We start from the raw sequence: 18,263 nt of genomic DNA, 5'->3' as shown, positions 1-18,263 counted from the left end.
TGAAACGGCCAAAAGCGCTTACGTTCCAGTACTGCGCATGCGTGAAACGCAAGAAGATCGACTTGCCTCCATCTGCCGCTTATTTACTTTCTGGCTCTTTGAAACGTCGCAGCAAAATGTTGAGGAAAAGCACCAAGTTTTTTAAATGGACTAACAATGAGGTGGAGTTGTTGCTGTGAGTAACACAAAAGTACAAAGTTGCAAAAGCGAGTGAGAATTAAAGAATTTGAAGAAAAGCTATCTGGAGGATGTACAGACTGATATTAATTTTTAATAGGGCTGTCAAAATTGAGAGCAAATAAAACAACTGCTGTGTAATGCCCTCCGCTATCTTAGTTTAAATGGTCACATGACTGCATCATATGACTAACATGCGTCATCGTTTTAGAAAGTCTCCGTTTTCACTCTCCACACTGCGACGCGAAAGCACTGTTTTCAAATGTATGCGTTTTCGAGAGCGTTTTCAAAACGCTGCATTTTCCATCAGCGAAAATGGCGTCTCAGTGTGGACGGCTGGCCAAAAAAGAAAGAAAATGATGCGTTTTCACATAGCCTGAGTCGTTCAGTGGGTCTTTCATTTATTTGGTCATTCAGTGGGCCATTCAGGGGGTCAGAGGCCAAACAGGGTGAGGAGTGGGGGGTGGATTACTATTCATTTCCTTTTGCGGTCACTTTTGCCGGGAACACCACAGATGTAACAAAGTTGATTAAAACACTCAAAATTCAATGAAAGGGGTGCTTATTGCTTTTAAGTACTAGTGTAGTACTTAAAACTACTACACTATGTTCAAGTGCGTAGTGTGGAGAATGTCAGAAGGCTTTAAGGCAATCGGATGTAAAAGACAATATTTAGTGTTTTAATTTGCAAATCACTCAGATTGACCCAAACATAACAGCAAGGCTAGGGTGGTGGAGGCATGCCATGATGCACTGTTTCTTTTTCAATTAGTATGTTTTTATATAACACTCTCCATTTAATCTTTAGTGGCTCACTAATCTTTAGTGGCTCACTTTCACAATGTGTTTTCCATCACCGTCTACACATTCTCCAGTGTTTCTGATGGCAACAGACTCCGGTTGTTTAGTGTTTGTACTGATATTTTTATAGAGCGACAATTGAGTCAATCTTAAGGTATGGCATTGCACGTTGGTTTGGTAATTTAACTGTAAAATAGGGGGTCATATGATTGTTGGGGTTTTCCTCTGTATGTATTATTTTAGGGTCTACAGTATAAAGTGCCTTGAGGCAGCTGTTGTTGCGTTTATATATAAATAAGATTGAATTAAGATTTTCTATCACTCAATTACGGCAAGTACAGTACATTTAAACTGATGGGGAACACTGGCTTCACGATCTGCAGCGTACTGTCAGTGTTGGGAAGGTTACTTTTAAAATGTATTCCACTACAGATTACAGACTACATGCCCCAAAATGTATTTTGTAACATATTCCGTTACGTTACTTAATGAGAGTAACGTATTTTGAATACATTGGATTGCTTAATATATTATCATGCTATTTACAACTACATGAATGTACTATTCCTGTGTGATTTATTACTATTACTGAAGGTTATTCGCCATATCAGTACCAACTAAATTTTTAAATCTTAATATAAAATGACTAACATTAGGTAAGGCCGCGAGATTGAGACACAGGCATTAGAGCCTCTTCTTTTGTTTGGATTTCCACCGGCGTGGAATTACCAAAAAAAGAGAGGGCATAGCCTAACATATGAAACAGAAAAAGACCGCTGTGTAATCTATTTATTTCAACAAAGTAACTGTATTCTGAATACCACCCTTTTAAGCGGTAACTGTAATGGAAAACACTTAGTCATATTTTGTATTTTAAATACGTAATGGCGGAACATGTATTCCGTTACTCCCCAACATTGCGAAATGTATACTTGTTGTTGTGGAGAGAATGTCACTGAACAAACTGATAATCATCATGGGTAATCCTGACCATAACTGCACCACTTATAGGCAGTGGAGGACCTTCTGTAACTTTTTCAGCTCTGCTTCCACAACCACAGACAAAAAAGTCTTTATTTGCTATCGCTTACATTCTACAACATAATAGTTTTTCCGAGAGGCATCTCAGACATATAATACATGATGACATATAATAATGTTACAACACTATACACTTGAATCAAAAGTTGTAGAACACTACAATTTATTACAATTCAAGTCATTCAAGTCTGATGAATAGCTTGCAATGGCACAAAGGTAAGTGGTGAACTCCTAGAGGTTAAAAAAAAAAGAAAAAAAAGAAAATGTAAGCTTACCCAAAACTGAAAAATAATGTACATGTCAAGAATTATACTGAAAGGCCTTTCTCAGGTAACACAAAATAGGTTAAAAATTCTGCAGCAAGAGAGGCTGATCAAGCCTTGAAAGCAGGTGCTACTAATTCCTACAGGTGTTACAACTTTACTGGATTACTTACAGTCCCCTCTGTCTGCATAAAAGTAGTGGTGGAATGCACTGTGGTACCGTACCCTCTTGAGCATCAGTTGAACAGTATTGTATTGCAGAAAGTAGTATGTTGGTACAAAAATGGCGAGAAAAAGCCAATTAACAATGGAGGAGAGATCATAACACTTGAAAATGTAGGTCTTTCCTACAGACAAAAAAGTCAAGGTGTCAGTGAGTACAGTTTCCTTCAAAAGGCTCTAAGAAACTGGGGCAAACTCTGACAGGAAGAAGTCTGGCAGACCCAAAGCCACAACTGAATCAGAGGACAAGTTTCTGAGAGTTAACAGCTCGCATTATAGGTGACACATAAGATAACAGCTTCAAGCACAGTTTAACAGAGGTCTTAGTAAGCCAGTCTCAGATTCAACTGTGAAGAGAAGACTTCGAACTGCAGGTCTCACAGGACAAGTTGCAGCAAGAACGTTATTGCTGAGACGTCAGAATAAGACAAGGCTTGCCTGGGCCATGAAATACTGCCATTGGACTACTAAAGACTGGAAGAAGGTATTTTGGACTGATGAATCAAAATTTAAAATCTTCAGTTCATAACGCAGGATCTTTGTAAGGATGGTTCCACAGTGCGTGGCATCTGTCAAACATGCCTTCCAGCATCTTGCCATGCCAGCTGGAGGCTCAGGTGAGTCCCTCCAGCATCCTACCACGTCGCTACCAGCTGCCACGCCACCAACAGTTCAGCCCCCTGCGGCTGTCACGTTGCCTACTGCTCAACCACCTGTGGCCATTAAGCGGCCACCTGGTCCCACCTCGCCTGGTCCTGGTGCGACCCAGCCAGAGGTCGTTGTGCTGCTTGGACCTGCCACAACCCCTGCCTGCCAAGCTCCGTCTGCCGCCTGCCAAGCCAGCCCATTTACGGAAATCCACCAAGCCACCCGAGGGTCCTTGTTCAAATCCACACCACCGTTGGCCGCCCGCCATGCTGTCCGGGGGTCGGCGCCCACGCCTGCTCAGCTGTCACCACCTTCCACATGGCTGACCTCCGGAACCTCTTTGTCACAGCCGTCGCTGCTTTCCACGGGGTCGGCATCTGGATCAGTTTCGCCACAGCTGCCGCCTCTGGCCCCACAGTCGGCCTCCTGATCTGCTCGATTATGGACTGCTTCCCTGGATTCATGGTCGGCCACCTGAACTGTTTTGCCCTGTACTCCTGTGCTGTCAACCTCCAGGTCGACACCCTGAACTATGTTTTGGACTCTCATGCCCTTGTTTTGCTCAGTCATTTGTGTTTTCCCCTAGCCATTATGTTCTGTTTGTGCTTAGTTAGGTCCATGTCTCATCTCCAGTCCCCTTATCCCTCTGTGTCTAGTTATACTGTGCGTGTTCCTCATTGGTTCGTCATGTTAAGTCCGCGTGTCGTAGTATGCCATGTGTTTCATGTCTGCGTGTGCTATGTTGTCAAGCTTGTGTTGTCATGTCTACGTCGCATTATGCTTCCTGTTTCATTTTGAAGACTGTGGTGTTTCCATGTGTTTAGTTTTAAATCCCCTGTGGCATCATTATGTTCAATCATATCAGCTGTTTCCACCTCCCCTGATCACCTTCTGAATGTATTTAGCCTCTGATTTTTTATTCATTCCTGGACGCTCGTCTGCTATTCTGCCATGCTCACTCCGCACAGTCAGCTTCTGCTAACTGAGACAGACAGATGCACATTGTCATACAAAACTTGAGAAAAAAACATGAAACGCTAGGAGAGGTTACTCTCTTTTGGGAAGACTGACTGCAGCTAACTGTTTTACAGCCTGTAGTTTTCTGAACAGAAGAGATCAATGTATGTGATACCTCATTCAATGCTTTAATAAATAATAATAGGGCTTTGCAGCGTGATGTCATGGGAGGGGGCGTGGCCAGGACTTTAGGTCGAGGCGTCATTTGAGCAGGCCAAACAAAGGGCGAAAGCACATGGATAACATCAGCCATGGTTTGTACTTGCTGCGTTGTCGGTTGTAATGTTAGATCGCAGGATCGGGAAGGGAATAAGCTGGAAAATGGGCTCTCTTTTTATCGTTTCCCCTCCTGGAAGCAACATCAGGGATTTCATGTATCGGACATTACCAAACGAAGATGTCAGGCCTGGATAGCAGCGGTGAGACGAGCTGATATCGAGTTCTCTACCATACCCAGATTTCTATTGGTGTGCTCCCGACATTTTTATTCCGGTATGTTCTAAACAAATTCATATTGTTCTTTATAGGCTTTTAGTTTTATTTTCAATGTGCTGAGATAGAAAAATATAACAAACATCCTAATGTGTGATTCTGTGCAGAAGTACGTTCTGTTTATGGAGTAGCTTATTATTTGGCATTATTGCAGGCAAACCAGCCTATGAAATTGATGAAACAAATCCAGACTGGGTTCCAAAGCTGCACATGGGGCATAATGTTAGACTTTAAGTGACACAAAATATGTTGAGGAGATTCTGCAGTTCCTTTTTAAATGTATAATCTCAAGCTGACTTACCTTTGTCTGAACAACAACGTACTCACAATGTGGAGGCTTAAAAACGCCCAAATCTTGTACCCAACCATTTGTGAATTGGATGTGCGCCTCCAGGGACTTATAATTCCGAAACTGATTCGCCGTGTATGCGCTGACTCCACAGACAAGGTACGAGAAGATATCAGGGTAGGACAATGGGGGTAGGTCTTCAGGGTTTGTACTACACTGCCGTATTTCATACGGGTCCATATTACAAATGCACGCTATTTTTTCCAAGTACCGTGTTACGACCCCCTCTGCTAGGCGACAGGAGGGGAGAAACATACACAAGCCCTCTCACGAAATCTGAGTTAATAAAGGGTTTTATTACAAACATTAAACCAAAAACTGATGGGGCTATTCAACAGACCACCGGGGAAACAATTAATACACAATGAAAAGAACAGGCAAGAATAAAAGCTAAGGGTTAACTAAGGTGAGCCAGCAAACACAAGACTCTTATAAAACTAAGGTCGGCTGAATGTCAGAGGTTACAAACAGTTCAAATCAAACAAGACTCAAGTAAAACTAGGGTCAGCTGTATATCAGGTGTAACACAGCAAACAGGTTTAACAAACAACATTCACATGCAACGCAGACGAGGAGGACACTGCATGTTCACTTCAGAGCAGCAGTTCCCCATAGTGTGAAGGATCATCAGCCTTTTGTCCTCCCAGGTGCAGACAATCAGCCAGTCAAATGGTCTTGGAGTGGTCATGGGATCTCCAGGCAGCCAATCGTCCGCGAGGTCTGGCACACTGTGATCTGCATAAAAGAAGGCTGGCACAGGACTCCCAGCAGCCAATCACCCACAAGTCATGGCACACTTGGATTTGCATGAACACAAAAAGGCAGTCTCACTCCCTCCAAGGCCCAGGGCCGTAACATACCGTCTCTTTGCATCCAGGCGCAATCTGTCTCGATATGGTCCTTTGTGTTTTGAGCTGATTTTAAGCCTGGTTCTAGTAATCGTCCTTTGTGTGTGTTTGCTTTGATTCGTAGCCTGCTAAAATGGTGCTTCCACAGTGCATTGCGGCGTTACGTCAACTCCAAAGCCCAATCAAAGGAAGAAGTGGATTCTGGTGATTCCTCAAGGTGGATAAATGAACAAGTCATTAAAGTACTGACCCAGAAGTGATCAACTGAGGATAACTCGGACGAGGCAAGGGACTGTCGAACTGGAGGGCACAGGGTGATGCTGCAGATCACCAGCTGCCCCCAGGGGACACAAACCAATAAAATAAAGTAAAATAAATAAATAAATAAATAATAATATTAAAAGGAATAAAGTTTCAGTTCCTGGTTTTAGGGAAAAAACAAACAGAAAACATACATTATTTATAGATAAACAAGAGAAGTATAAATAAAGGTATAAATAAAGAATAAGAATAAATAAGTAACAATATATGAAAACAAATGCATTGTGATGATTATAAAAGGTAAAATCTTGGAAAAAGATAAAGAGAATTAGGTTGTCTGAAAAGATTCTATTTGGACTGAAAAAAAAAATCAAGAATCAGAGAGGGAAAATCTTAATAAGCAGGGATGAAAAATGATATTAAATAAATGTCTTGAGCACAGAGGTCGGAGCAAAATGATAGACCAACATCACTAACACAACCAGAATTGCACCCAGGCCAAGTTTTTGGCTAAATATTTCACCGCTTCTCCTCCCTGTACATCTGATCTTGAAAAACAAGCTTCAAAGACAATCAACCTCTCCTTGAAGACAAAATACAGTTCCACAGCAATGGCATCGACATTAAGAGTCAACAGTAGGTGGCCAGAGAATGGCATTGCCCTGAAACATAAAGGGAGATCAGCAGCATATATGAGCATCATCATGGATGGAGAGATCCTCTCCAAATAACAAGCTGGAAAGTTCATCTGCAGTTCATTTGTGAGTGAATGGACTTGGAAAGAATGTTTGAGATTTGCCACACAAGGAGTAATTTTTCAACAGAAAAGACTGAAAAACAAGACAAAGCAGAAGAAAACCGCCCACAGGACTGCTGATAATGTACAGTATATGTCACAACCATGAACTGCTGCAGGATATGAGAGAGGCAGACAGCAGTGGGGAGAAGAAGGGAGAAGAGAACTTGGGGGAACAATGAAGGCTGTTTTCAGTGTGGGGACACATAAACATTGAGTTAAGGATTTTTCCTGAAAAGCGTATGTAGAAAAGCGTGAGCAAGGGCCCTGAGCATCACAACAAAAGGTAAAAAATGAAAATAAGACATGCACACAAATAAGAATGCATTAACCCACCTGCTAACACACACATGCAATGAACACCAGCTTACACCCATGAACATGCCCATATGTATCATTACTGTTAAAACTGGAAAACTTAACAGACATACCAAATGCTGCGTTCATTCACTGCGGACAGACACTTGCCACAGTTAACTCTTCAGGTTCCAGGACACAGGTTTATTTTTTTAATAGACTGGTGCTACCAATTAGTGATTAGTCAATAAATTTAGTGGTAAAATATTAGAATTGTAAGATGCTTTCTAATGATTAAACAACACATGAGATTATCAATATGCAGGAAATTATCTTTTATACTAATTTTTAAATCAGTCTTTTGAACATGCATTTCTGTTGTCATCATTTTGTCCTGTCAACTTGATGGGTTAAGATTTGAAATATGAACTAGTTGATTACCATTATTTCGGGGAAAGATGATTGATTATAACACAAGTGAACGTTAAATGTGTGGCTAATGACAGACCGCTGACAGACCGCTGGGTTTCCTGTTTCTAATGAACTGGTGAAGCCTGTACAAGAACACGCAAGCACCTGATTACATGGAAACCAACTTGCTTTATAAAATACATGACAGCATTTCACATGCTTTTATTTAAAAAGCTAGAAAAAAAACCCTAGAAAACCCTAGAAAAAAACTGACAACCTGGGGTAAAACTGTATAATGGGGTATTTAGTAGTGATGTGCGATACCACTGATTTCCTTTCCGATCTGATACCAAGTAAAATTCAGGGTGGTATCGACGATACTGATCCGATACCGATACTTTGTACAAAAACTTATTTTATTTATTGTATCGTTTCTTGTATCTCAAATTATAGCTTCATAATGATTACAGGACATGTTCTTATCACTTGACAATGCAGAATTATCATATAGAAATAAAAAAAACTGAAGTTGTGCGCTATTTGAACACATTTCATGCCTGCAAAACTAAAGGACTCCGTGAGAGACGTCTGTCTCGCCCTAGCAGCACCTGTCCCTGTCCACTCCTCCTCTTCAGTTCGCCTCAACATATGCTCTTCATATTCTGTGATATGATTTACTGTGAGGTATTTGACAAGGTTAGTGGTGTTGCCACAACACATCACTGTCTTGCCACATGTATCACAAACCACGTCTCGGCTGTTTGTGGAGGTAAAATACGTCCACACATGACTCCGTTTACGATCAGTCATTGTTGTGAGTGCACAGGCCAGGGGCTGCGACACATTTATACAGCCGTATTTCGCATATGATTATGAAAGGCAGAAGAGGAAGTAGTTCCTTCCAGTGTAGACAATCTGAATGATATAGTTTCTTTCCACTGTGTTCCAGTTAATGATAAACTACAAATCTACCCTAAATTACTAAAATATCGATATTTTAATATGAGAATCGATTCTAGAACATAAATGACTGGTATCGGAGGAATCAATATTTCAGTATCGATCCGCACATCACTAGTATTTAGGAAGCATCTAACGGCAAACTTTAGAGTTGTAAGAACTATGCAGCTGCTAACGAAAACATCTCTGTATATTCAGCAGGTGGAACCATATCAGTTGACCCCAGACTCTCCAGAATTGCATGTCATCTTGGTGTGCAACTAGTAAATATGATGTGTGGGAGGGAATGAACGGTCATAGTGACTCCTAAGTCTGATTTCAGACCATGTAAGCATCTGTAATCCATTAAAGCCAGAAGCAATGAATAGAAAAGAACAGAACAGCTTTGTTATTATATGACATAATGAAATCACAGTTGCATCACTGTTTAAACATCAATATAAAAATATTTTTTTAATGTAATCACTTTGAATGCAGCAATGCATGCCATAGCACCCAAAGTCTCTAACCCCCAAACCCTTGAAATTCACATGCAACCTTCCATTCTCTGAACATGTGATAAAAATCAACAAAAACACAGATGGATAAATTACATTTATTATGTCCAGTAAAGATTTGCTGATTCCACTAGACATGGACTTAGAGCTGTATGAGAGCAAAGGGATACAACATGTCTTATGAGATAGCAAAATAGAACGGCACAGAAGGAGGGGTGTGTGACGTTTGGTGATGCATGTTGTACCTTCTTCCCTAACAATATTGCCTCTGTTACGACTGTTACGCCTAGACTGGCCATAACATAACTGGGGGCTTGTTCCGTGTCTTTTCTCACTTTGTTTGGTAATTTCGGTTGGTGTATATTGTTCTGGTTGGCAGTTTTATTTTTTTTGTGTGGGGGGTGTGAGAATGGATTTTTCACTTGTGGAGGCACCTTCATGGGAAATGTAAGAAAGTGGACCTGCTCATTGTGGCTAACTCTTATAATGTGGAAGTGTCTTACAGTCCTTGCAAGGCAGAGTTGAAGGAAACACTGGCTGAAAAGCTAGTGGAGAAAGGTGTGCTTCTACCACAAGGGGATGCTGAAAAAAAGCCAGTAAAAGAGGCAGATGCCGCTGCATCTGAAGCGGATGCTAACGCAGCTGATGCGTCTGCTGCTGACACAGAGGCTGATCGTATTTCTGAATGTAGTGAAGGTACATCAACTAAGGATCTGCGCCTCACGCTCCGCATAAAAGAGTTGGAGACCCGCAACAAGGAGCTGGAAGTGCAAGCTTTGCACCTCCATATCAAAGCTCTTGAGCTTGAAAAAGGCTCAGCTAAAGGTTCCCCAACGTCATCAAGCACAAGGGTTTCTTCTTCTGCTAGTTTTGATATAAGTAAGCACTTCACATTGGTTCACCCGTTTCGTGAGTCTGAGGTAGACTCCTATTTCAGTGCATTCAAGCACATAGTCGCTGCTTTGATGTGGCTGAAAGAGTTTTGGTCCCTTGTACTCCAATGTAAACTTGTGGGAAAAGCCCAAGAAGTGTGTTCAAGCCTGTCCATTGAGCAGAGTTTAGATTACAAAACTGTGTTGCAGGCGTATGAACTTGTCCCTGAAGCATATTGGCAAAAATTCAGGAATCTTAATAAAACTGCTAACCAGTTTTTCGTTGAATTTGCGCGAGAAAAGAATGTGTTGTTTGGGAAATGGTGTTGTTTGTGTAAAGTTAAAACCGTTGAGGGGTTGAAAGCACTTGCTTGAGGAGGATTTTGGTGGAGGAGTTTAGAAAGTGTTTGCCGGAACGCGTCGTGACTTATTTAAACGAACAAAAGGTGTCATCTCTCAGTAATGCAGCACTCCTGGCTGATGAGTTTGTTTTAATGCACAAAAGTGTATTCTCTGCACAGAATTCGTTTCAGGAAAATTTTTCAGAACAAAAAAAGTCACCAAAAGCAATGCGTAAAAATGTGTCAGCGTTCGTTGTTAATAAAAATGAGTGTCACCAAAGCCCCTCTGCATATGGTACACCTACATTTGCCGTTAGTGTCGGGGTACATTAAAGTCGCCGTGCGCCCGCGCTTACCAATTGAAGGAGTTTCCTTCATTCTTGGTAATGATCTAGCTGGTGGGCAGGTTTTTCCACCACCAGAAGTTATTGATGTCCCTGCCCTTGCTGCTGATTCGGGTTCCCCCTCTTCAGATGCGTTTCCTGTGTGCGCAATTACACGTGCGCAAGCTTGTGTCACCCACTGATTCTGCAAAAATGTCAAAATGTGATGTTCCTGAAATGATTCCTGCAGACATTAATCAGAGCTTGAACATGACCAGAGAAATGTTGATCAAAGCACAGCAGTGTGATCCTTCACTGGTGCCTTGTTTTTCCTCTGTTGTGGACAGAGAGGGATCTAAAGCTCCAGTAAAATACTTCCTTGAGAATGGTGTGTTGTTGCGATCTTGGTCTCCTGACTCAACTGATTTACATAGGGTAAATCAGGTTCTGGTGCCAAAGGAATATAAACTTCAGATTCTCAGTCTCGCGCATGATTCGAGCTTGGCTGGACATCTTGGTGTAAAAAAGACGTATCACCATGTGCTATCACCATGTACTTCTTTTGGCCTGGACTAAAATTAGATGTGGTGAAATATTGTCGGTCATGTCATACATGCCAGGTAGTGGGAAAGAAAAGAAACGATTACACAAGCGCCTCTTCACCCAAATCCAGCGCTCGGTAAGCCGTTTGAGAGATTTCTGTTAGACTGTGTGGGCCCGTTGCCCAAAACAACATCACGCCATCAGTACATATTAATGGTAATGTGCACTGCCACTCGTTTTCCAGAGGCAAATCTATTACGCACATTAAAGGCAAAGAACGTTGTGAAAGCTCTCACAAAATTCTTTTCAAATTTTGGTTTACCCAAAGTTGTTCAAACTGATCAGGGAACAAACTTTATGTCAAAGGTGTTTGCCCAGGTTTTGAAGGAGGGTAAAAATTAAACATCAAATGTCCAGCCCTTATCATCCAGAGAGTCAAGGTGCACTCAAACGGTTTCATCAAACCATAAAAACCATACTGCCTTGAATCGGGTAAAGACTGGGATGAGTGACTTCCACTTTGCTGTTTGCTGTCTGAGAAACCACTCAGGAATCCGTTGGATTTAGTCCGGCTGACTTAGTTTTTGGACACACTATGCATGGTCCCCTGCGACTGCTTAAAGAAAAATGGTTGTCAGAGTCACATCAAGCTGAGCATGTGTTAGATTATGTTTGCAGTTTTAGAGAGTGCCTTTTCTGTGCATGTCAGCTGGCCCGTGAAAACTTGGAACAAACCCAAGGTTTGTTCAAAGTCCGGTATAACAAAAGGCCGGTGGTCCGACTGATTACAGAAAGGTTAATGCAGTCACAAAACCCGATTCTTTTCCACTCCCAAGAATGGAGGGCTGTCTTGATCATGTCGGCTCGGCCACATACGTTACTAAGTTAGACCTGTTAAAAGGGTACTGGCAAGTCCCGTTAACACCCAGAGCTTCTGAAGTCTCTGCTTTTGTAACTCTAGATTAGTTCCTCCACTACACGGTAATGCCTTTCGGGTTGCGAAACGCACCTGCAACATTTCAACGTCTGATGCAGAAGGTATTGTTTGGAGTGAAAAACTGAGGCATACTTGGATGACATTGTCGTTTATTCTCCGACGTGGTCAGAACATCTGGAAACGCTCTCTGAGGTGTTCAGACGTTTTTGTGAATCTTCTCTCACATTAAACCTCTCTTAGTGTGAGTTTGGTAAAGCCACCATTACTTATTTAGGGAAACAGGTTGGACGGGCAGGTGCCCCCTGTTGCTGCAAAAGTACAGGCCATTGTTGAATTTCCTGTCCCCCAGACAAAAAGAGCTCTGCGTCGTTTTTTAGGAATGGCTGGTTTTTATCGAGGGTTTTGAAGAAATTTTTCTGATGTGGTTAGTCCCCTAACTGATCTTGTTAGCCCTTTGAAGCCTTTTATTTGGTCTCCAGCATGTCAGGTGGCATTCGAGTCTGCCAAAGCATTGAACTGAACTGAACTGAACTGAACTGAACTGAACTGAACTGAACTGAACTGAACTGAACTGAACTGAACTGAACTGAACTGAACTGAATTGAATTGCTGTGCACCACACCAGCGGTGTGGCTGTAGCTCAGGTGATAGAGCGGGTCACCTACTCACCGGAAGGTTAGTGGTTCAATCCCAGGCTCCTCCAGTCTACATGCCAAATATCCTTGGGCAAGATAATTCACCCCATGTTGGCACTGTTCTTTTGCAGGAAGATGGTCATGGCATAGATCATCTTGTCTGTTACTTTTCAAAGAAGTTTAACAGACACCAGACCCATTATAGCACCATTGAAGATAGCTCTTGCCTTACTCCTTGCTTTACAGCACTTTGAAGTCTATGTCGGTTCGAGTGTGCTGCCAGTGCAGGTGTTCACAAGCCACTAGTGTTTCTTTCGCAAATGCGCAACTCCAACTAAAGACTGACCATGCGCTGGTCTTTGCTGCTGCAAGATTTTAACTTGGACATCAGTTACAAGAAGGGGAAAGAGAATGTGTTAGCTGATACCTTATCCAGATCGATGGAACTTTCTCCTTGAATTAAACATTTTGGGGGTAATGTTAATTCTTGGGAAAAGGGGTGTTACGACTGTTGTCATAATTTTATCTAATATGCAAATCTGAGTGTGCAGGTGCCTCTCCCTGATTGGTGCATCCCAGGGGACGGATCACACTGATTGGCTAATGACCAGGAGGCAGCATATAAGAAGACACCACCATGGACGGCCAGTCATTCATCCTCGGCCCATCCCAACCGGCAGAATGTGTGCCCTAATGTTTGTTGCTACTGGAGCATGTAGGGGTGGGCTGCCTTTTTGTTTGATTACAGTTTTCTCCTGTTTTTGTTAGTTAGGGAGGTAAGTTGTTGTTGTTTGGTTTAAGTCTTTTGAATAGGTAAGTTTGATTTATCCTTGAGATAGGTTCCCTTTGTTTGTTATTTTGGCCTTAGGTCCACCCTGAGCTTATAATGAACTCCCTTCCTTTATTTTACATTCGTTCATTGTAAATAAACTACCATAAAAGCGGATTAGTTGTGTGATGTGGTGCTTGGGGTCGGACGGGGATGGATCACCCTTATGTTATGCTTATGTTATGGTCTGGCCACACGTAGATGGGCCATAACACCTCTAATAGTTCTTTTACAGAAACAGTGACAAAATTAGGAAAATTGGCTGATGGATTTAAAGATAACGTTTGACACCAAATGGCTTCCTTAATGTAACAACAGTTTGTTGTCCAAAAAGAATAATCCCCAAACACTTGCAGTTGTGACTGTTGGGTGAAGAAGTCTGATAGGAGCAAAGGAGAGTCTGGGGTAAGTTGGAGGACAGACACCGATGTACAATAGAGGGTTTTAAACTCCAGGTCACAACGATTGACCTGTACAAGGATAGAACGGAAGGATGGAATGGAAGTTACTGTTTACACCTTGAAAGGTGTAAAAGGAGGGATTGTTGGGTTTGATTTTTATTTGGAATTAATAAAAAAGATTATAGATTCTTCTGATTGAATAATCTCTTTTGGGAAGACTGACTGCAGCTAACTGTTTTACAACCATGCTGTTTTTTTGAACAGTGATACTTTTTAATGATTTTATTTAATAAATAAAAATAAAAGGAAGAAGTGTTTTACTGGTGATTCCTTAAGGTGGATGAACACGTAATCACCCTGAACCAAAATGGCTACCACAGCATTCTGCAGCGCCATGCAATACCCTGGTTTGTGCCTAGTTGGTCAGGGGTTCATCCTACAGCAAGATAATGACCCAAAACATAGGTCCAAGCTATGCCAGAACTACCTTAGAAAAAGAAAAAAAACAAGATTATAAGCTTGAAAACATGGAGTGGCCAGAACTGTCTCCAGACTTAAACCTCATGGAGTTGGTTTGGGATGAATTGGACAGAAGAGTGAAAACAAAGCAACCTACAAGTGCCACACGTTTATGGGAATGTGTGCAGCAGATATGGGAAGAACTTTCTGAAGAATATTTGATTTCTATTGGAGAAAGCTGTGTTCAGCTGTTATATCTGCCAAAGGTGGCTATTTGATGAGTCAAAAGTTTAGAGTACATTTTGGTCTATAAATTGATTCCATGATTTCTTTTTCAACTCCAAATGCTTATTTCTACTATGCTTTTATTTGAAACTGCCACCAGAGATTAAACTGACTAATTTTCAGTGAAAAACTGGATAAATTGGGGTGCTCTAAACATTTTTGGCCGGAAGTGTATATTCCAAGGAGGTCGAAAAGAAAACAACTGAACTTCTTTAAGTTTTGTGAAGATGTTTAAGCTCTCATCCGTGAAGCTTCCTAAGGTTTAAAGGAAAATTGAAGAAGCTTCTTGGATGAGAAGTGAAACGTCATAAAGAAGTCCCGTCGCTTTCTTTCCAAGATCCCTAGACTACCATGACAATGAACCTAAACAGATAAGTTATATTGTTGTTAATGTATGTATTATTATTGTTGTTATGTTTATGTTTATTACTCCTACTACTATTATTTTTATTGTTTATTTTTTTCTTCTTCATTTCAACTGCTGTCACAACAAATTTCAATACAAAGGTTTTTCAGATCCATAAAGATTCAGTGTTTATGACTGACACTGCATAGCCCTGCACAGCCTTACACAACAGCAGAAACATTGGCACAACATGGATATATGCTAGTGTCTCTTGAGTAAAAAATATTTAATTGGTTTTGACAAAGCCTCACAGCTATGATGGAAAACAAATACAGACTAGAAACCATGAGAATGGTCTTGAACATTACTGACCATTTTAGGGCTGAATTGTCCATGTGAGACCTCTCCAACAAAGGTAAGGCCATTAGGAGAGGATTTCTGCAACAGGTTCTTCTTTATGCCCTCTATTGCCTGCAGATAGTCCTCCAAGAGTCTGAAATCACACACACGCACACACACACTTCATGAGCAGGATTTAAAGTAAATGGATCAAAAACAGTGTGACATCACCTACACATATCCATTACTTTATTACCACGTCATCATCATGACCAAACCTACTTTCTTGCTCGAGAAAAATGTCCAGAATTTGAACATACACTTATTGTAAGGTAATGATTACTATAACATAAATCACAACAACAGTTGAGTCAAGGTGCCTTATATTATAAGGTAAAGACCCTATAATAATTTTGTAAGCCTGGCTACAGTGCTGAAGAGAAACCTAGTGTTGTTCTTATTTACTTCAATCAACAATGAATAGCAAGATGCTCTAGCTGAGGTCTTTGTTATAAAGCAGCAAACTGTAAATTTGTGATACGCCATTTCCTCTACAGCTTCCAAGTTATCTGCTTTAAGGCGTGCCTTTGAGAGTTACACCAGGGAGTCAAATACTTCTGATTTGAGCCTCTCTTTTCACAGGAGGTACAGTATCCAGAGTCATATGTAGTGAAGAGGTTACATTATTAACAAGATAACTGACCTCTGTTGGAGTACTGTTCAGGTAGCTGCTCTGCTCTGTGTTGGTACACGGCACTGAAGACAATAATGGTGGGTGAAATATATTCTTAAACGTAGTTACAGCACTTTCAGAAACACATCTACTTCAATCAGTGATGAATAGTAAGATGCTCTAGCTTCGCAGAAGGCTTTTTTATAGAGCAGAAGATCTTCTAAGTTAGTGAGACTCTATTTCCTCACAACATGACAGACCATGTTTGAGAGTTATATTAGGGAGTCAAGTACTTCTGATTTTGAGGCTCTCTTTTCCGAGGACACTACTGAAAATGACAGCCTCAACACGGCATTTAATCTATTATTATATTCAGCTACTTTGAATACCATTAATATTTATTTAAATTCCAATTGATCTTTCTGAGTTAAGTTCTTGAGTGTGAAAAATGCCTTGTTTGGTCCCAACAAGGATAGTAAATTTCAGATTTTAGTCCCCACCAAGATAGTAAGACTCACTCTCTCTCTCACACACACACACACACACACACACACACACACACACACACACACACACACACAACATGTGAATGTCAGTCTAAAACTGCTTACTCCTGTCTCCAAAAGTCGATTCTGTTCATCTGGACGTAGCGTTTTGTGGGAGAAACGTTTCGTCACTCATCCAAGTGACTTCTTCAGTCTCAGCTGACTGCAGGTTTCCCCAAATATTATAAAACAGTACATTTGCATAATGACTGAAACCAGCCCACTGAAGGAACAGTGGGCTGGGAGGTCAGTTCCTTAATCATAATTATGCAAATTCTCATGACCATTGATCAACAACCACTGACCAAAACTCACTGATCAATGGCCACTGATCAATGTCCATGAGTCCCATTCACAGAGAGTTGGGGAATGGCTGCAATCACAGCATTGTAAGACGGCGAAAGATGTACCCTTAGGCCCCCTCCTCGATTCAGAGATGGTCTTTCCCTTTTCACGTAAATGGCCTCCTTGACTCCGCGCTCAAACTAGCGTTCTTCCCTGTCCAGGATGTGTACATCCTCATCATTGAAAGAGTGTCCACTGGCCTGTAGGTGTAAATAGACTGCAGAGTCCTGGCCTGACGAGGTAGCTCTTCTGTGTTGTGCCATCCACTTCGCCACAGGTTGTTTGGTTTCCCCGATGTATAAATCCTGGCAATCCTCCTGGCACTTAACAGCGTACACTATGTTACTCTGTTTGTGTCGGGGGACCAGATCCTTGGGGTGGACCAATTTTTGGTGCAGCATGTTTTGGGGTTTAAAAGCCACAGAGACCCGGTGTTTAGAAAAAATGCGTCTCAACTGTTCCGATACTCCTGACACAAAACGCTACGTCCAGATGAACAGAATCAACTTTTGGAGATTTACTTTCCTGGATGATTGACAATGCATCAAGATGCTTACTTCTGTGAAAAAGAGGAAAAACCACTTGAATGAATAAGTATTGTTGTAAGAAAGCAGTTTGAGTGCTCAAATAGAGTAGTAGTAGTAAAACTGCTTTACAAGTACCAGTCCACTGAGAAGATAAGTAGCTACTACAATGTGGTACAAAATCCAAATTTTTCATTTTACTTCCCTTGCCCATACTAAACAGACTATTTCCACTTGTGAGAAAACATGCAAACTTTTTCCTTCTGTGTGCTGCTTGTGTGAAAGAACAATTTCAGACAATGTTCCAATCTGATTGTCAACACTTCGTCCAAGGTTTATATGTGAAAAACTGTCTATTGTTAAAATCTCCCAGTTCTTTTAATCTTTGGGCTGAAGGAAGGACAATACTCGGTGTATAAATGCTCAATCAACAATATTTTATTTCCATATAATTCAACACTTAAGAGCATAAGAACCATCATGATGGGGAGACCTGCCTGCAGAGGGTCACAGCAAGTCTCAAAATGGTGACAGGTTACTCAGCCTTTTATAGCCTCTAGTAGCCCCCACCTAGTCATAAAAAGCCTAAACATTCACATGTTTTCTCTCTTACGGCGCCTAAGTTATGACCTCGGCTCCCTGTCTTTCTGCTCTCTGTAAAGGTGGGGGTATGGAATGTAGTCTGTTTCTCCCATTATCAGTACAAGGCCTTCTGCACACAACATTCTCTTCATGATTCAGCAGTATGAAATGTCAAGAAACAGTGTAACACATTCAACAGTGTCG

At 41.3% G+C, this 18,263-nt stretch overlaps 1 protein-coding gene across 1 annotated transcript in view; it reads right to left on the bottom strand.

Moving 5' to 3' along the window:
• Positions 1-18,263, bottom strand: part of man1b1b (mannosidase, alpha, class 1B, member 1b) — a 260,312-nt gene that overhangs the window by 11,009 nt on the left and 231,040 nt on the right. The window contains exon 11 of the mRNA XM_039620881.1: positions 15,424-15,544. Within this exon, the coding sequence (XP_039476815.1) occupies positions 15,424-15,544 (121 nt within the window). The remainder of the gene's footprint in view (positions 1-15,423; positions 15,545-18,263) is intronic.

Source organism: Oreochromis aureus, linkage group 12 (genome assembly GCF_013358895.1).
Source record: "Oreochromis aureus strain Israel breed Guangdong linkage group 12, ZZ_aureus, whole genome shotgun sequence".
NCBI lineage: Eukaryota > Metazoa > Chordata > Actinopteri > Cichliformes > Cichlidae > Oreochromis > Oreochromis aureus.
Note: the sequence above shows the minus strand (reverse complement) of the source record. Positions and strands in the feature narration are given on the sequence as shown.